Genomic DNA, 20,868 nt, shown 5'->3' on the forward strand with positions numbered 1-20,868 from the left:
TTTGTAATGAAATTTCTGTAAATATGTTACAGTTCTTAATAAGTAGTATTGGTATTTCTTTGTCATTAATGTATTTTTAACTTGAGTTTGTTCAGGTTTTTTTTAAAACATAATATGTTTTATTTCATTAACAGCTTTGATCAAAGAAAACTTAATTCAGATGGTCAGTTATATTAAAGTCCTTTATTTAGGAACACTCAAATGTGAACTGAATGAATGAATAAAATCTCTTGTTAATATAGTGAAGCCATAAGAGTTAATTCTAAGTATCCTGTCAGTCTTCCACTATGTATTGATTCTATCTTTATAGTAATTCTATTCCAGACACACTCAGTTTCTCTTTCTGTCCATAAGAAAGTAGTTTCTTTTCTCCCTAAAACACCCTGTTGTTTGCAACCTCTTTGTTTTTCTTTTAAGTTCTTACTCTATTCATTTTTCAGCCTTTTTCCTTCTTTCTTTTTCTTTTCTCCCCTTTGTGAGATCAGACCCATCCATTGTCAGGTGTGTGACGTCACAATGTTCTTTATATATGTTAAATATGTTCTTCATCAGATACGTGATTTGCAGATATTTCCCTTTTGTTCTGTTTTTTCTTTTCATTCTCTTAACAGTGGCTTTCAAAGAGCAAGCTTTATTTTGATGAATTCCAACTTACCAGTTTTTTTTCTTATGAATCATGCTTTAGTTATAGTATCTAAGCAACCTGGCCTAAAGTCACAGGAGTTTTCTCCTATGTCTTCTTGTAAAAGTTTTATAATTTCAGGTTTTATGTTTGAGTCTGTGATCGGTTTTGTGTTAATTTTTTTATATGGTGTGAGGTTTGGATCAGAGGATTTATTTTGTTTTGTTTTACATTTGTGTATCTGGTTGTTCCAGTACCATTTGTTGAAAAAACATTCCTGCCTCAGATGAATGGCCCTTGTGCACTTTTGTTGTCAAATCAGTTGTCAGTATATGTGTGGATTTGTTTCCAGACACTCTGTTCTGACCCATTGCTCTCCTTTTCTGTCTTTACATCAATAACACACCATCTTGATTACTACAGCCTTATAGTATGTCTTGTAATTAGGTATTATTGGTCCTCCAACTTTGTCATTTTTTAATGTTGGTTTGGCTATCCAAGGTCCTTTTTAAGTCTGCATGAATTTTAGAATAAGCTTCATAACAGCCTTCTAGAGCTCCAATTGGCATTGCCTTGAATCCACAGATCAGTCGGGAGGGGGGGGAACTGACATGTTAACAGTGTTCAGTAATCTGACTCATTTAACGTGATATATTTCTTCATTTATTGAGGTCTCCTTCAATTTCTTGCAGCACTGGTTTGTTTTTTGTTTTTGTTTTTGTTTTGTTTTTCTTTTTTTTTTTTCAGTTTTTAGGGTATAAGTTCTACACGTTTGGCTCATTTATTCCTGAGTATTTCATATGTAAATGATACTGTTTTCCAGTATTAGTTTATAATTGTTTGTTGCTCATTTATAGAAATACCATTGACTGTTGGATGTTGAACTTGTATTACGCCATCTTAATGTCTTTTTAATTTTAGTATATTTTACTAGATTCTCTACATAGACATTCAAGCAAATAGAAAACAAGTTTAATTTCTTCCTTTCCAAATTGAATGCCTTTTATTTTTATTTTTATCCTTATATTTTTGCCTTATAGCATAGGCTAAATCTCCAGTACAGTGTTACAGTATCAAATAGAAATGATGAGAATACATAGTGTTACCTTCTTCATGATCTTATGGGTAATGAGTGGGAAAACATTTAGTCTCTCACCATCAAGTATGATATTATCGTAGATCTTTTTTATAAATCTCTTTTATCAGGTGGTTAATTTCATTTCCCAGTTTGCTGAGAATTTGTATCAGGAATGAATGTTGGATTTTTGTCAGATGCTCTTTCTGTATCTATTAAGATAATCACATGATTTTTCTTTATTAATTTGTTAGTATGGTAAATTACACTGGTTTTCAAATTTAAACTAACCTTTCATTCTTAGGAGAAACCCTACGTAATCATGGTATGTTACCATTTTTATAAATTGGTGAACATGATTTTCTAAAATTTAATTTAGAACTTTTTGCATTTTGTTCATGAGGCATAGGGTCTGTTGTTTTCTTGTAATGTCTTAGTCTGGTTTGGTATCTGAGGAATTCACCTTCGTGGAATGAGTTAGGAAGAATTCCCACCTCTTCCATTTTCTGGAAGTCTGTGTAGCCTTGGTCTTTTTTCTTTTGTAATTTTTATTTCTTCACTGATACACTAGATTTGGTGACATGATTTTTTTTTAGTTCTTTGAGCATACTTACAATGGTAGATTCCAAGTCGTTGTCTACAAAGTCCAATGTGTGGATTTCTTAAGGCACAGTTTCTGTTGATGACTCTTTTCCCCTTTGTATGGGCCATACCTCTGGTTTCTTTGTGTGTCTTGTAATCTTTTGTTGAAAACTGGACATTTTAAATACTGTATGACAACTCTGGAAATCAAATTCTTTCTTTCCCTGGGATTTGTTGCTGCTACTTATTGTAGTTGTTTTTGTTTGTTAAATAACTTCTCTGAATAAATTCTGTAACACTATAACTTATGGCCACTGAAGTCTCTGCTTGGTTAGATTAGTGATCAGCTAATTGGACAAAGATTTCCCCAAACACCTGGAAACCGGTAAGTCTCCCAGTCTTGCTAAGGGGTTCTTTTGGGGTATTGTGTGCAACTTCAATATTTAGCCAAGCAGTCGTGCACACTGTCCATGTTTAGCCAAACAATTGACAACTCTGTCTTAGCTTTCCTTCCTGTTAGCACAGAGCATTAAGATCAGCCAGAAATGAAGGTGTAAGGCATCCTTAGGCCTCTGTTGTGCATGCACACAACCCTACTACACATGTGAGACCTTCTAGACTCAGGACTATATCCAAGCTTTTTAAAACCCTATAGACATCTCCCCAACTTTTTCTTTTCAGCTTTTTAGCCTGTTGTTTGTTCTCCATCACTGAGGCAGCCTTGAAGTTAACTGTAATTGTTTTCAACAAGTGCCTCCCAGAGAAAAGGCAACCCCTGAGATAGGTCAAATACAGATAGCCTTACAAGTAAGTGTTATCTTACAAAGAACCACCAGACAGATCAAGAAGACAATTCTTTGAAAATGAGGCTTTGAAAGAGCTCCATCCCTGTTCTGTGCCTTCCAGTAGCTGCCAGGCTACCTGCTTTCACCGTAAATGCTGGCTATTCTGTTTCAAGGTCCTCACAGAGCCAGCAGTGGGGGATGGGACTCGTTCTGGTTAAAATGCCACAAAGCTTGAAAGATCTTACCAAGATTCAACCATTTTTCTTGAATAAACATTCTGCAGTTGCCACAAGCTTTTGGTTATTTCCAGAATTCTGAAAAATATTGATTCTAACCATTTTTGCCAGTTTTCTCCAGAAGTCCTTAGCTCTACCACTTTCACAGACATTTTATTTCTTCTTTGAATATTGGGTAAACTCACCAATAAAGCTGTCTGGTCCTGGAATTTTCTTTTTTGGGAGATTTTTAACGACAAACTCAATTTATTTAATAGAAATAGAGCTATTAAGGAAGGTTATCTTTTTTTTTTTTTTTTTTTTTTAGTATAGACTTTGATAGTTTGTTTCTTTCAAGGATGTATTTCACTCGTGGTTGAATTGATTGACATAAAGTTGTTCATAATATTCCCTCATTATCTTTTCAGTATTAATAGAATCTGTGATAGTGTTGCATTTCTCTAATCCCTGGTGTTGATAATTTCTTTCTTTTTTTCCAATCAGCCTGGCTTATGGTCTTTCGATATTATTGATCTTTTCAGAGAATCAGCTTTTTGTTTCATTGATTTCTGTTTATGTTTTTGTTTTTAATTTTATTTATTTATTTGAGAAAGAGCAGGAGTAGGGGGCCGAAGGAGAGGGAGAAGCAGACTCTCCACTGAGCAGGGAGCCTAATGAGGGGCTCAATCCCAGAACCATGAGACCACAACCCAAGCCAAAAGCAGACATTTAACCAACTGAGCCAACTCAGGTGCCCTGATTTCTGTTTATTATTTATCTATTTTCTATTTCATTGATTTCCACTCTCGTCTTTATTTCTGCTTATTTTGGATTTAATTTGTCCTTTTCCTAGTTTTTTAAGGTGGAAACTGTGGTCATTGATTTCACACCTTTCTTCTCTCCTATGTAGTACCATAAATTTCCCACTAAGCACTCTTGAATGGCATTCCACAAAGTTTGATATGTTGAGGTTTCATTTTCATTTCTTTCAAAACACTTAATTTTCCTTCAGATTTCTTCTCTGACCTGTGGGTTACTTAGAAGTGGGTTATTTCATTTCCAATATTTAGGAAGTTTCCCAGAGATCTTTTGTTACTGATTTCTCACTCCATTGTGGTCAGAGAACATACTCTATGTGAGCCAAATCTTTTTAAATTTAGAGAATTGTCTTACGGTTCTTAATATGGTCTCTCTTGTAAAACTATTTAGTACCCTTGAAAAGAATGTGTATAATGCGTTTTTCTTCATGAAGTGTTCTTTTATAAATTAATTGAATCACATGGGCTAATAGTGTTGTTTATGTCTTCTGCCTTACTGATTTTCTGTTTACCTGTTCTATTATTGAGAGGTGAATATTGAAGTCCTCAGCTAATATTGTGGGCTTGTTTTTTTTTTTCATTCTTGTAGCTGTTAGTTTTTGTGTCATGTATTTTGAAGCTCTGTATTAGGTGTCCATATGTTTAGGATTGTTATGTCCTCTTAAAGGATTGACACTCTCATTATTAAATGACTCTTTCTGATCATATTCATTGTTCTGAAATCTACTTCATTTAATATTAACAAAGTCTCTCTAGCTTTCTTTTAATAGTATTATAATGGTGTATGTGTTTTCCTACTTTAAATATAAAGATGCAAAGAGGTTGAGAATTAAAGCATGTTTCTTACAGGCAGCATATAACTAAGTTGTGCTCTTTTTATCCAATATGACCATTTCTGCCTTTTAATTAGAATAATTAAACAAACATCTATATTTAATACAATTATTTAATATGGAAGAGTTTTAGTCTATTATACTGCTTTTTGTTTTCTAGTTGTCTCATCAGTTCTTTTTTCATCTTTTTCTGCTTTCTTTTAGATTATGTTTTATCTATTTTTCTTGTTAGCTTAGTATCTGTAATGCTGTGTTTTACTATTTTAGGGATTTTTTTAGGGTTTAAAATATAAATCTTTATCACAGTGTATCTTCAGAATCTTTAAGATGGTACATTTCCACTTCTCCCCACCTGACCTTCATGCTTCTATAGTCATACATTCATTTAAGTTATAAACACCTCAGAAAAAAATAAAAATAAAAAATAAACACCTCAGGATGTTATTATTTTTGTTTAAACTGTCATCTTTTGAAGAGAATGAATTAAAAAATATTAATATTTGCCCATTTTGTTTCCATCTTTGGTATTTTGTAATTCCTTTCTGTAAATCCATATCTTCACCTGCTATCATTTTCCTTACACCTGGAAGACTCCCTTCAACATTTCTTGTAGTTTTGGCTAGCTAAATATAAATGCCTTCACTGAAAAGATGTCTGAAAAGAACTAGATCACTTTTGTTTCTGAAAGCTATTTTCACTTGGCATAAAATTCTGTGTTGAAAGATTTGCACTTTTTTTTCTGGTACTTTAAAAATGTTGCTTCATTGCCTTCTCACCTGCAGTTTTTTCCAACAAGAAATAGACTATTATGCTTATCTTGTTCTTCTGTACATAGCATCATAATTTTCTTTATGTTTCTTGCGCTAGGGGCTGGTTGGATCTGTAGGTTTATATTTTCCTCAAATATGGGACATTTGGGCCTTTTTTCTTCAGTTTTGTTTTGTTTTGTTTCTGCATCCGTCTGTTTGGGGATTCCAGTTACACATCTGTTAGGCCACATAAAGGTGTCCCATGGCTCACTGATACTTTTTTTTTTAATTCTTTTTTTCAGAGCATCTTTTCTCTTGCTCTGTGTTCCATTTAATTTCTATTAATAGTTTCTAATGCTGTGTCTTCAAGTTATCTGATTCTGATCTTTTTTCTGCAGTGTCTGTTCTGACTTTAATCCCTTCCAGTGTATTTCTCACCTCAGGCATTTTATTTTTCATCGTGGCCCTTCTCAATGTCTTCCATGTGTCTACTTAACCTTTTGAGCAGGTGGAATATAGTCTTAATAATGTTTTTTTCTAACATTGTTTTAATAATTTTAACATCAAAAAAAAATAAAAAAAATAAAAATTAAAAAATAATTTTAACATCTATGTTCATTTTAATTTGTTTTATCCTCATCGTGGGTTGTACTTCTTTGCCATTCCCCCCCTAGTAAATTTTTATTGGATGCTGTACATTGAAATTTTTACCTTTGGGTTGCTAGATATTTCTGTATTTCTATAGGTATCCTTGAGCTCTATTCTAGAATATAATTAAGCTACCTCAGAACAGTTTGATCCTTTGAGGTCTTGCTTTTAAGACTTGTTAGGTGGGACCAGAGCCATAATTATTCCTCACTACAGACACAATCCCTCTGGGTACTCTATGCAGTGTGTTCTGAGTTGTGAGGTTTTCCAGCCTGGCTGGTAGGAACAAGCACTGTTCTGGCTTCAGGAAATTTCCTTAGATGCATCTGTTCATCAGTACTTGCTGAATACTTGAAGGGAACCCTTTGCAGAACTTCACATTCTCTCGCTGTGAAGCTTTCTCCTTCCTGGCACTCTGAACTGTAGCCACTTTCATGTCCTCAGACCCTCAGCTGTCAGGGAGTCCACCAGGACCCATGCAGGCTTCATCTCCCTGTGTTATGGGCTGGAAACTCTCAAGGTAGTAAGATGGATGACCATCAGGTTCATCTCATTTATTCTCCATCTCTTGGGTATCAGTGTCCTTTGTTGCCAGTGATTCATTGGCTTGAAAACTGTTGTTTCATATATTTTGTTCAGTGTTTGGGAGGGGCTTTTGGTGGTGGTGGTTTTAGGCAAGTGGTATATCTAGTCTCCGTTACTCCATCTTGGCTACAACCAAAAGTCTAGATGTATATGTTTTCAAGGTAATTTTCTGTTAGATTCTAATCTATATAGAATGGGACACTGGTGGAGAGGATCTCCACAAAGGTGGAGAGGATCACAGTTTGATTTTCCCACAGTGCTCAGTGAAAGCCAAATATATAACACAGTGGGATGCCTGGGTGGCTCAGTGGTTGAGCGTCTGCCTTCAGCTCAGGGCGTGATCCCAGGGTCCTGGGATCGAGTCCTGCATTGGGCTCCCTGCATAGAGCCTACTTCTCCCTCTGTCTATGTCTTTTCTTCTCTCTGTGTGTCTTTCATAAATAAATAAATAAAATCTTAAAAAAATAAAAATTTAAATAAAAAAATATATATAAGACAGCATTTAAGTCTTAAAGACCATATTGAGACAGGGTGAACAAAAAGAGAAGGGCCTAGGTGAACTAAAGTGAAAGTACCTGGGGTACCCTGAGGCTGGCACATGCTCTATGGCTGGAGCAGAGATCAAGAACTAGGGCCCACCAGCAAGATGCAGTCCTAGTATCCTTGGTTGGGTTCAGTGTGTGTGTGTGTGCAATTTTCAGTCGCCCAAATACAAAAAGATTTCACATAAATGTGGACTTCCAACTTCTCTTGAAGATAATCTGAAGTTTTGGACCACAGTTTCACAGTGTCCCATGGCATCCAAGAGTGGAGCTGAGGCAGTGGATTGCCTCCCCTGCAATGGTCATCCACTCTCTGGTTTGCCAGTTTACTGTATTACCCCTCACATGCTTCTCTCACTCACCGTGTTACTCCCCCGGTCCCCAGAGAGACCTGAGTTTGTACTTTAATGCCAAGGACAGGTTCCCTGGAGTGAGATTAAAATTATCAGTGCTTACTTTTTTAGAACTCAGCCTTTCCTTTCTCTCATCATTTGCCTCCTTTTGAAATATATACTCCATTCATTCTTTCATCTTTTAATTTCTGACCTTGTCCTTCTTAGCCATCTGATCTCATTTTACTTACCTTTTATATCTCCACGTCATCTTCTCTGGCTGCCATAACAGTACCACAGACTGGGTTGCTTAAGCAAAGACATTTGTTTTTTCACAGTTGTGGAGGCTGAAAGTTCAAAATCAAGGTTCCAGCAGGATTGATTGTTGGTGAGCCTCTCTTACTAGCTTGCAGATGACCACCTTCTTTCTGTGTCCTCACATGGCCTCTCCCCATGGAGAGAAAGAGCTCCATGATGTCTCTTCCTCGTATAATAAGGACTACCAGTTCCAGAGATTAGAACCTCACCCTTGTGGCCTCATTTAACTTGAATTAATCTCCTTAAAGGCCCTGCTTCCACTTTGGGGATTAGGGTGGCTTCAACCTGTGCATTTTGAGAGAACACAATTGAGTTCATAACAATCTCTATTCAATCCTACATATGACTTGATTTTGAAATTCTTGCATCTGTGTCAAACTCTTCCACCATTCCCAGATATTCTAGGAAGGAAACACTATATTCCACTCTAAATTTCCCTTTTTTGGGATCCCTGGGTGGCGCAGTGGTTTGGCGCCTGCCTTTGGCCCAGGGCGCGATCCTGGAGACTCGGGATCGAATCCCACGTCAGGCTCCCAGTGCATGGAGCCTGCTTCTCCCTCTGCCTATGTCTCTGCCTCTCTCTCTCTCTCACTGCGTGCCTATCATAAATAAATAAAATAAAATTTTTAAAAAATTTTCCCTTTTTTTTTTTATCATTTTTGTATTTTCTTTCTCCTAACATCATTTACACTACTCTGCACTCATTCACAAATATTTGTTTTATATTTTCCTCCTACTGTTGAACTGTTTAAAAAACTGCATTCCACATCCCACAGGTCAGATTTTTTTTTTTTTTTTTTTTTTTTTTTGTATAATTGACTTGCAATGTCTCATTAGTTTCAGGTACACAGCATAGTGATTCAGTAAGTCTATGCTTGCCACTAGTGTAGCTACTGTCTTTTGCCATACAACACTATTACAACCTCAGTAACTATTTCTCTCTGTACCTTTTATTCCTATGACTATTCATTCCATAACTGGAAGCCTCTATCTCCCACTTTCCTTCCTCAATTTTGCTCAGCCCCCCACTCCCCTCTGCTCTGGAAACCATCAGTTCTTTGTATTTATAGGTCTGATTCTCCTTTTTGTTTTCATTTGTTTTTTATATTCCTCCTGTAAGTGATATCATGTGGTATTTGTCCTTCTCTATCTGACTTATTTCACTTAGCATAGTACCTTGTAGCTTTATCCATGTTGTCACAAATGGAAAGATCGTGTTCTTTTTTATGACTAATGTTTCATTGTGCATGTGTATATATATATGTGTGTATATATACACATATATACATACATATATACACATATGTATATATATACACATACATACTACATCTTCTTTATTCATCTAACAGTGGACACTTGGGTTCCTTGCATATCTTGGTTATTGTAAAAATAATGCTGCAGTAAACATAGAGGTATATATCTCTTTGAATTTGTGTTTTTATTTTCTTTGGGTAGATACCTAGTAGTGGAATTCCTAGATCATGTCGCAGCTTTCTATGTAGAAATTTCCTTCACCTGGGGTACCTGGGTGGCTCAGTGGTAGAACATTTACCTTTGGTTCAGGTCATGGTCCCAAGGTCCCGGGATCAAGTCCCACATTGGGCTCCCTGTGAGGAGCCTGCTTCTCCCTCTGCCTATGTCTCTGCCTCCCTGTGTGTGTGTCTCTCATAAATAAATAAATAAAATCTTTAAATATAAATAGATAAATTTCATTTATCTTCTTTTTTGTCCCTAAGGAATCTCCTGTTATTTCTATGCACATGTATTTTTCCATCTACTTTGATAAAACTTTCTTTATGTATAATTATTATTATTTTGATAAAAACTTTGTTTTTTACCTGATACTTTTCTGAGAGAAGTAAAATTTATTTTATTCTGTCCTTTCATCATAGTAAAGAAGGAACCCAACCAGTTGAAGGTTCATGTCTCTGCATTGTTTTAAGCTACTCCCTGCCGCTCACCCCCTAGTCTAATCACTCATATAGTGCATCAAATGTTCTTTCATACCCTCCTGTCGATCTCCCCTTGTATTCCTGTTGTCCTTATCCTAAATCAGAGCCTCATGTGAGCTGTTACAGCAGTTTTCTTATGGGCTCTTGTTTCTCCTCTTTCCCTCCTGTAGTTCTGAAGTGAGCAAAGAGCAGAGCCGTGAGGACCAAGGACACATAATGGATATGCACACAAAGAAAAATGAGCAAGCCAGCCAAAAAGTCACCCTAATAGAGGTAAGAGGAAAACCAAGAGGAAGTTGTATCATAACATCATGAAAGAAAGATTTAGGGAAGGCATGGTCAAGCGTGACAAATCCCAAATAAGTCATGGAGGTGAAAAGTACGTCATAGAGGATATAGTCAGTAATATTGTGACACCATTTTTGGTGACAGGTGATAACTCCACTTACCATCATTGAGTAAAGTATAGCCCTGTCGAAGCACTGTGTTGTACAGTTGAAATTAATATAACATTATATGCTAATTTTACTGCAATTATAAATCAATCAATCAATCTAACCAGACAAACAGTGACAAATGCCAAAAGGAGAAGTACAGACTGCGAAGTACCCTTTTGAGATTTGCAGCCAAGAGACCATTTGTGACCTACAAGAGGAGAGTTCTGATGAGAGTCCTGGAAGCATGAATCAAATTGTCTCCATTGCAGAAGAAAAGATGTGATCCGAATAGATGGCTTCTCCAAGAAGCTGCACTTCAAAGGAAAGGAAAAGCTGAGCAGTAAGCAGTGGAGAGCACAGGATTTAGGGACCTTTATAGAGAGTAATGATGAGAGTAGGTACAAACTAGGAGGAAAGAGCCCTGTGAGAGGAGCCACTCAAGTTACAGAACAAGGGGAATGATCCCTGGGGACTGGAGGAAATTCACACATTAGAATGTGGAACAAGGAAGGGTCACTTTTCTACTGAGATAGGCCAGTGAGGCATATTTGTTTAAAGGACAATGGTTTCTGGTAGAAGAAGGAGTATAAGAAGGCCTCTGTTTTCTCTGTCAGGCACAAGTGAAGTTTGCTAGAAGTGAAGTGTTCCAGCTGTATCATGGCCACTCTTACAGAACTGTCATCTTCGGAGAACTAGATTCAGAATTTTCTTTTTTTTTTTTTTTTAAGATTTTATTTACTTATTCATGAAAGAGAGAGAGAGGCAGAGACACAGGCAGAGGGAGAAGCAGGCTCCATTCAGGGAGCCCGACGTGGGACTCGATCCCAGGTCTCCAGGATCATGCCCTGAGCTGAAGGCAGGCGTTAAACTGCTGAGCTACCCAGGGATCCCCCTAGATTCAGAATTTTCTTAAGTATTTGTAGATTTTAATTATAAAAAAAAATGCTCATTATGCTGAAAGCTTATAGATATATAATCATGGGTTAAGGAATGACTTCTTATCCTTGGTAACAGATTCAGAAAACATTTTGAAACAAATTTTAATAATAAAAACTATGAAACGGGAAATGTCAAAGAGAAAAAACACACCATAAGCAAAATCTAAAAACAAGTAATAACCCAGGATGAGGAAGAGTGTCACAAAATATGTGTCAGATAAAGAAGTAATACCCCTAACATACATAAAGAAAAAAAGAAAAAACTTAAAAATCAGCAAAGAAGGAAAATTGACAAAGGGCATTCAGAGGCCATTCTTAAATATATGTAAATGGCAATGAACATATATTTCATTGTCCATTGTCCAGTGATCCACCTTCCAGTGATTAGATAATAGAAATTAAAACAATAAATGATAAAGAATGTTCCCCCTTGACAAAATGGCAACAAGTTTCAAACTTATAAAACCTATGGGGTTTATAAGTTCCTCCTACACTGCTGGTAATTATATAAGATTGATCCATTCTTTGTGGGAGATAGCTTGGTGATGCTATTTTTTAAGTTTTGAAATTGTTCGTCTCTTGATCTGACAGTTTTACCTCTAGAAATCTGTAGGAAAATAGTCAAGTATGCATGCACCAACTCAGTTAAAAGGCTGTTCCTTCAAGCAATGTTTTAAAAATAGGAAGATACCAGATGCCTGGGTGGCTCAGCAGTTAAGTGTCTGCCTTTGGCTCAGGGCATCATCCCGGAGTCCCTCATCAGGCTCTTTGCAAGGAGCCTGCCTTGTCCTCTGCTATGTCTCTGCCTCTCTCTCTCTGTGTCTCTCTCTCTCTGTCTCTCTCTCTCTGTCTGTCTGTCTCTCTCTCTCTCATGAATAAATAGTCTTTAAAAAAAATAGGAAGAGGGATCCCTGGGTGGCGCAGCGGTTTGGCGCCTGCCTTTGGCCCAGGGCGCGGTCCTGGAGACCCGGGACCGAATCCCACGTCGGGCTCCCGGTGCAGGGAGCCTGCTTCTCCCTCTGCCTATGTCTCTGCCTCTCTCTCTCTCTCTCTCTCTATGACTATCATAAATAAATAAAAATTTTAAAAAAAAATAGGAAGATAGGGGGTGCCTGGGTGGCTCAGCCAGTGAGTGTCTGCCTTTTGACTTTAGCTCAGGTCATGATCTCAAGGTCATGAGATCAAGCCCCAAGTCAGGCTCTGCACTCAACAGGGGGTCTGCTTTTCTCTTCCTCCCTCCCTCCCCCCCTCCCACTCATGCTTGCACACACTCTTTCTCTAAACTAAATAAATAATGTTTTTAAAAATAGGAAGGAAAAAATTGAATTTCCATGAATATAGAATTAAGCTATGAAACATTTATATAAGAGAACACTATGTGGTATTATTCATTACATTATAGAAGTATTTTCATAGACATGGAAATATGTATGATAAATTTATGAGTAAAAGAAAGATAATTATAAAATAGTTTGTATATAACATATACAATTGACTCTTGAACAACACAGGGGTTAGGGGTGCCAACCCCCAGTCCATACAGTTGAAAATCCACATATAACTTTGGACTGCCCCAAACACTTAATAGTAACAGCCTACTGTTGACTGGAAGGAAGCCTTACTGATAATTCTAAATAGTTGATTAACTGTTTTGTATGTTATATGTGTTATAAACTGTTCTCTTATAATAAAGTAAGCTGGAAAAACAAAAATGTTACTAAGAAAACCATACAGAAGAGAAAATTTATAGTACTGTACTATATTTATCAATATTGTCAGTTTATAGCATTTGTGTACAAGATGAATCATCTGTATCTCCATCATTATCTATGTCATAGAATATTGTAGATGTATTAATAATACATCAAAAAATGAAAAGATAATGTGAAGATTTTTTTTTAAAGATTTATTTATTCATGAGAGACACAGAGAGAGAGAGAGACAGAGACACAAGCAGAGGGAGAAGCAGGCTCCTTGCACAGAGCCCGATGTGGGACTCGACCCTGGATCCCGGGATCACATCCTAAGCCGAAGGCAGACGCTCAATCACTGAGCCACCCAGGCGTCCCAATAATGTGAAAATTTATATTTATTTACAGGTATAGCTCTTCATGCACTGATAACAAAGAAGCAGCAATATGGTTGCTTTATGGTGGCCTAGTGTAATCAATGTAATCACTTCCCAGGCACCTAGCCTATATAATAATGAATGAATTGTTGTGGCATACAGTGTTGTAGTACTATTTCATGATACTGATGGAAAGAAACATTGTTACATTTTTTAAAAAACAACGTATGTGTGATGAAAGGCTGATAAGCAATTTCTCTGATTGGGGGAGAGAGAGCCATACTATACTATAATTCTTCAAAAGCAAAGTTATGAAACAGGAAGAAAACTAACACATTATTAATTTTATTGCCTATCACTGCCTACCTAAGGATAGTCCGCTTCCGTACAAGTGTTACACGTAATGTTCTACACAGTGAATACTATGCAATGATGAGATGATGACACAGTTAGATTTTCACACACAGATATATATATATATGTATGTATGTATGTATACATACACACACACACACACACACACACACACACACACTAGATGATTATTGGTTGTATGGCATGATTATCTACTATTCATTAAGTAGAAGTGGATCATCATAAAGGTCTTTGTGCTTGTCATCTTCACCTGGAGGAGGCAGAGAAGGAGCCACTGGTGCTGTGTCAGGGGTGCCATAGGTAGAAGAAGAGGCAGGAGAGGCAGGCACACTCAGTAGAACTTTACAGAAATACATTGTAATTTCTGACTTTTTTGCTTTTTCATTTCTCTAAAAATGTTTCCATATAGGGGGCACCTGAGCTGCCAGCTTTTGATTTCGGCTCAGATCATTAGGGTTGGCAGGTTCTGCACTCAGCAGGGAGTCTGCTTGAGATTCTGTCTCTCTCTCTGCCACTCTCCCCTCTCTCTCTCTCTCTCTCTCTCTCTCTCTCTCTCTCAAATAAATAAATCTTTTTTAAAAATGTTTCTATATGGTATAATGCTTTTTCCACCATTTGCCGTAGTTTCATTACCTCTATATCATAGAAGAATCCCAGTTGTAAAAGAAGTCAAAGCCATCTTGACTTCTGCTGGAATCCTTCTGCTGGACTGTCTACTGTCCAGTGTCAGTTGTCTTCTGGGACTGGTTTTTACATCTTTCCTCATCTCCTGGCACTGGTTCAGAGGCATTCATTTCTATCAAGTTGTCTTCTGTTCATTCCTCTGGTGTTGTCTCTATCAATTCTTGAATTGCTCCAAGATCCATATCTAGAAACCCCTTCACACCCCCCTAACTTCTTTGCCATATCTACACTCTCTTTCATGATTTCCTTAATTGGCTTTGCTATAAATCCTGTGAAGTCATGCACAGCATCTGGATACAGTTTTCTCCAGCAGGAATCTATCATTTGGGCTTTGATGGCCCTCACAGTTTCTTCTCTAACAATGATGGCATCTTCAGTGGTGTAACCTCCCAGATTTTCATGATGTTCTCCATGTTGGGGTTCTCTTCCATAGTGTTGACAGTCTTCCCTTGAGTAATGTGTGTAATGAGCTTAAGGGTCCTTATGGCCCCACTGACCCAGAGGCTAAATTAGAGACATTGTGTTTGGGTGCAGATAGAGCATTTCAGTCCCTTCAGTGTTGAACCCATGGGGTTCTAGATGGCCAGGGGCATTGTCCAATATCAAAAGAACTTTAAAAGGCAGTCCTTCACTGGCAAGGTACTTTCTGACTTCAGGGACAAAGCATCAATGGAATCAACCTAGGAAAAGGGTTCTCAGTGTTCAGGCCTTTTTGTCGTACAAGTAAAACATTGGCAGTTAGTCTTTACCCTTTCCCTTCAAGACCTTGGGGTGAGCAGCTATATAGATGAGGGCAATCCTAATCATTATCCCGACTGTATTTGCACAAAACAGTAGGATTAGCCTATCCCCCTCTGGCCCCCCTTCAATCCTGGTGCTCACTTCTCTTCCTTACTAATAAATGTCCTTTGTGACATTTTCTTTCCAAAATAAGGCATTTTCATCTGCATTAAAAATCTGTTCAGACAGATATCCTTCCACCTCAGTGATTTTATTAGTGGCATCTGAGAACTCCTCGGCTGACTCTTGGTGGGCAGAACTGCTTCTATTATCTTGTCATTTTTAAGCCAGACCTCTTTGTAAACTTATCAAACCATCCTTTGCTGGCATTAAATTCTCCAGCTTTAGATCCTTCAACTTCCTTTTGCTTTAAGTTGTCACATAATGACTTTAATTTTCTTGAATCATATTAGAGTCTGTAAGCACATCTTTCTTGCATCTATCCTACACACACATAAAAACTGCATTTTTCAATACAAGAGAAAAAGATATTTTGCAAGGGCACCCGGGTGGCTCAGCCAACTAAACATCTGCCTTAACTCAGGTCGTGATCTCAGAGTCCGGGGATTAAGCCTCCCCAACAGGAAGGCTCCCTGCTCAATGGGGAATCTGCTTCTCCCTCTCCTTCTGCCCCTTCCCCTGCCCATGCCTTCTCTCTCTCTTTCTCTGTCTCTGTCTCTCTCATAGAGAAATAAATTTTTTTTAAAAAAAGGCATTTTGCAAAACATGCAGGTTTTCATACTTGGTGTAGCTGCAGTAACAGCCTCATCAGTTCCTTTTCCTTTTTTACAATGGTCCTTATGCTGCGTTCATTTATTTTGAAAAATGGCAGACAACCACAGCTGCAGACCTCAATCTATGGTACTTATCAAGCAATTTGCGTTTTTCTTATAATGTCATGACTTTCCTCTGCTTCTTGGGAGCACTTCCAGCATCAATGGTGACACTTTGTCTGGGTCCCATTGGGTTATTCAAAGTTTACAGTATTGCACTGAACACAGAGAAAAATAACCCGAGAACTGTGAGAGATCACTTTTTACTGCAGTATGCAATTTACTAGAGAGATAAACTGCTCACACATATATATTGCTGTATACATTATGGTGGTAAATGATAAAAGACACTAGTATCTACATATATTTTATGTATTCCTGACATATCTTTCTCTTACTTTTTTTCTTTGATATTTCTAAGCCAGTTTTCCAGTTTTTTTTTTCAAATTATCATAAATTCATAAATCTCCAAAAACTTTTCAAACATATTTATCAAAAAAAAAATCTGGGTCTGACTGGACTTGTGCAGTTCAAACCTGTGTTATTCAAGGGTCAACTACATGCATGAAATATTGAACCATATACATTGAAAAAATTGTCAGTAGTTCCCTCTGAGTGGTGGTGGTGTGATGATTTTTTTTTCATTTTACTTTGTATATTTTCTAATTTTTCTACTCAACATATATTGACATCTACCACTTGGTCATTTCTTTTAAAATGAAGGTATTTTCGGGCACCTGGGTGGCTCGGTCGGTTAAGCATCTGCCTTCAGCTCAGGCTGTGATCTTGCATCAGGTTCCCTGCTCGGTGGGGAGCCTACTTCTCCCTCTCCCTCTGCCTCTCCCCCTGCTTGTGCTTGCGGTCTCTCTCTATATATCAAATAAATAAATAATATCTTTTTTAAAAAAATTTTAATGAAAAATAATAATTATAGTAATTTTCTAATATGCCCATTCTTGGTACAGTAGAAGAAAGCAGGGTTTCAGAGTCACAGGTAGGAAGTGCCTGAACTAGGACTTGATCTGGCCCCAGGTTCAGGGCTGTTTCTGTTCCACAGTACTCAGCTGTGAGTAGATGGCAAGTGCCTACAGGCTGGGGCTCTACTGTGCTCTCCTTGTCTCTCCCCAGTGCTTACCCTGCTGTCTGGCCAAGTAGTAAGCCTTCAGGGAATATTTACTGGGCTGAATTTCTTGCAGGGTGGGGCCCGGTATTTTTATGAGTCTTACTTTTCACACATAACATACACAGACATGAACCTACTCATTTTCCTACTCATTTTCTAAAAGCTCACTACACACATTTTCCTTTCTCTTTTCATATGATTTCCCTTGAAAAAAAAAAAGGCCCCCACTTTGTATTTCTCTACCTGCATTCACTTAGGGGCTGAATCAGGAGGAGACACCTCAAAGAGAGACCTCATTTGGATTCGCTCTGGAGTCTTTGGTTGGGTGGCATCTCTTCCCTTTCAGCAAATCTCCATCCACTGCCCCAGCTTCTCTAGCCCATGCTGTCAGCACCTGTCGTGCTCACACACACTCCTGCGTCCTTGTCAGAGCTGTGGACTGGTTGTCAGTCCTCCTTTCCCTTTATTCTGTCCCTTTCCTCCCTCTCCCAGGTGATCTTTGTCATTCTGTGTCACAGGCCCCTTCCTCTTAGTCTGATTCACTTCCCTTAAAGATGTTATCTACACTGCCTTCTTCTGCATGTTCTAGTTACATTTCTCTAGAGGGTTCCCTCTCCTGCGGGTCCTCCGGCCTCACTGTTTACTTCTTAGAGGGCAACCTCCACCTGATAAATGTCATCCTCTGTCCTCTGCACGTGCAAGATCCAGCTCACTCACTTCCAGCTGTTGTTCTCTCCTTCCCTTTTCTGTTTTTCATCTTTGTTTTTGTTACCACTTTTATGAACGCCTCCTCCCACTCTGTTTTGCCTTGTTACTCCTCTAAGATCCCATTTACCTTCCTCGAGGCCCCTTGCCATTGTTTGTAGGATCTCTCAGGTACTGGTGCCCAGCGTCTGTATGAGCCTTTGCTTCTTTATTTCCCATTTGTATTGGGCCCTAATTTGAGACAAGGTTTGTATGCTCTACATGTATACACACAGGGGCAGAAATGAATGGGATACCCTTTTTCGGCTCCTCATGCGATTGTAGGTTGGCACACCACATCTGTACCATTTTACACTCTAGTTGTTCTGGTGAGCCTCACTTGAAACATTTTTGAACTTCTGCATATAATCGCAGCTTGTCTGTGCTGGCTCTGTTCAACAAAGTTAAAGTCAGGAAACACAGACTGACCAAGGATTTTTTTCCCCTTGTCAAAAAAAGATAGTGTAACTATTTAAGATGGAGCCTGTCCCCGAAGAGCACAGATGTTGCCTATACCCCTGTGCTACCAGGGAAGGACCTGACGAAAGGGCCAGCCTACCCTTTACTTTTCTCAGGAGTGTTCAGTGGAATTGACCACCACCTTAACCAGATTCTTAGACCGCGTTTCTTTCTTCAGAGCAGTCAAGCATTAAGCCCTTTCTCTTCAGAGAAAGGACATTTTTATTTAAGTCTAGTAACTTACCAGTGGCACGTGAATAATTGCATTAAAGAGTGTCAGGTTCAACACCACTACGTAGTTTTTTGTGTACTTCCCACATGGTCTCTAAGAAGCTGCTTGTTTCATCTGCACATTGGATCTTAATTTTATTAATGATATTATTTTCTTTATTTTAGAGCTGCATTTAGATGCGTAATTAACCATCACTATCTTCGTTAAAAATGACACCCACCATTTTTTTTTATTTATCCAAAAAATATAATATTTAAACAACTTGTAAAAATAGTTGATCACCATTGATCAAATGGAAGAATGCTATTTCGGGACGCCTGGGTGGCTCAGCGGTTAAGCATCTGCCTTCGGCTCAGAGCGTGATCCTGGAGTCCTGGGATCGAGTCCCACATCAGGCTTCCATGGAGCCTGCTTTTCTCTGCCTGTTTCTCTCTCTCTCTCTCTCTCTCTCTCTCTCTCTGTGTGTGTGTGTGTGTCTCCATGAATAAATAAATAAAATATTTTTTAAAAAAAGAAAGAATGCTATTTAATAGGATGGTCTATATTCTTTCCATTTACTAACCTTTTTTTCCCCAATAAGTGAACAATTTTATGAACCTTGAATGCCTGTTCTTAATTTCTGAAAGTTGCCCCGGGTTTAGGTACTTATTAGTGTCTATATTTGAGAAGTATATTTCTTTTTCACTGGTCAGTACCAGAGCAAGCCTTCTGCATCTGCTGATGGTGCTGGGAGATGTTAATAGTATGTTCAAGAAGCAAACTAGGAGTTAGCTAGGTGATTCATACTCTGGTCTTAGGTGTGTGTGTGTGTGTGTGTGTGTGTGTGTGTGTGTGTGTCAGTCGCACAGTATGTTTATTACCTGCTCCACTGCAGGACCATACAGAGATTTGGTTGTGGGCAAAAGACCTTGTTTGAGTTCATTGAACACATTTTGTGTACTTTTTTCCTAGTAAAGAGTTGAAGGAGAATGAAGAGGCAGTCAAATACACAGAAACGAAATGGCAAATGAAACCAGTTTCTCTTCAGACTTAAGAATTTTCAGATCCTAAGGAAGAAAGGAAGGACCCACTATGTCTTGTCCTTATGAGAGAATCTAGAAAAATCAGAAGCAAGGTATGAGTAGAAAAACGAATGTGGCCTTTTGGCCTTCATTGTTATAAACCATTGTGATTGTTGTTGATCAAAGTACTGGCACTTGTATTTATTAGTAATTACATCAGAATTACATGACCACTGTTGGAAAACCCATAAAGAAAAAAAAAATAATTGCTTAAAAACAAAACAAAAAACATAATTGCTATTCAACATGAAGGAAAAGTGTTTCCTTTGTTGGGATGTCCATTAAGCAGTCGTTTAATGTTATTATATCTGTAATGTGATTGTGTGATGTTATGTTCAGAATATAAAGTGTATGCTTTTGAAATTTAACTTTAAGAGACAAGCAGCTTCACAATATTGTATATTTTAAATGGTCCCAGTGAGAAAGACATTAAAAGGGAACAAATTTGTTTGTTTTGAATGAATCATATATGTAACTTGTTACATGTAAACTAAATGCCCTTTGACTTGATTGGTAGCAGTATTTCAAATATCTTTACTTTTAAAAAAGAGCATTTCATATTTAAGCATATAAGTCATTTGTAGACTTCCATTGTTGAATATTTATTTTAGTCTTAACATTTGTTCTTAAATTATTACATTGCATTATTTATTCCTTGAGTTCCTTAATTAACGGTGTCATTACAATATGACTGTTTTATTAAAGTGTTATGTTATAATATAAAAATTCATTTCTTTGTTTTTTTCTTGACTCTTTTCTCAACAATGTGATTATAAGTCTGTCAGTAAAATATTTAACCCCACAAAGGTCAAAACTAATATAGTATCAGAAAACTTATTTACCAAATTAGAAATTGAATTGATTAAAATAAGAAGTGAGAAAAACAGAGTTGGGCATTGAGGTGTAAATTTTGCCCAGATGTATACCCGATGTGAAATTCTTCTAGTAAAAACATATTTGGCTCTTATCCCTGCACATGTTGTAGAGGCATGAAAATTGGTAAACATGCCCCTGCTGTATAGAACTTAATGGGGGGGAGAGCATTTTTAAAGGTGGTGAGTGGCACCAATGTCAGCAGAAGCCCTCAGCCATCAGCCCCAAAATCTTCTGTGGTGGCACCGAGCTCCTGTTGTCC

At 37.7% G+C, this 20,868-nt stretch overlaps 1 protein-coding gene across 15 annotated transcripts in view; it reads left to right on the forward strand.

The window, feature by feature from the left end:
- AHI1 (Abelson helper integration site 1) overlaps positions 1 to 20,459 on the forward strand; it is a 198,298-nt gene extending 177,839 nt beyond the window's left edge. For 11 of the 15 annotated variants that reach the window (XR_011994336.1, XR_003234906.2, XR_011994335.1 and 8 more), the window contains 2 exons: positions 10,230 to 10,332; positions 19,624 to 20,459. Coding sequence is in view for 12 of the 15 variants with exons in the window: in XM_025997872.2 (XP_025853657.1) it covers positions 10,230 to 10,332; positions 19,624 to 19,626 (106 nt within the window). In the remaining 3 variants the exon portion in view is untranslated. The remainder of the gene's footprint in view (positions 1 to 10,229; positions 10,333 to 19,623) is intronic. The other 4 variants (XM_072720369.1, XM_072720362.1, XM_072720396.1 and 1 more) reach the window with 1 other exon arrangement.
- The last annotated feature ends 409 nt before the right edge of the window (positions 20,460 to 20,868 follow it).

The sequence above is a fragment of the Vulpes vulpes genome, chromosome 1, assembly GCF_048418805.1.
Source record: "Vulpes vulpes isolate BD-2025 chromosome 1, VulVul3, whole genome shotgun sequence".
Classification (NCBI taxonomy): Eukaryota; Metazoa; Chordata; class Mammalia; order Carnivora; family Canidae; genus Vulpes; species Vulpes vulpes.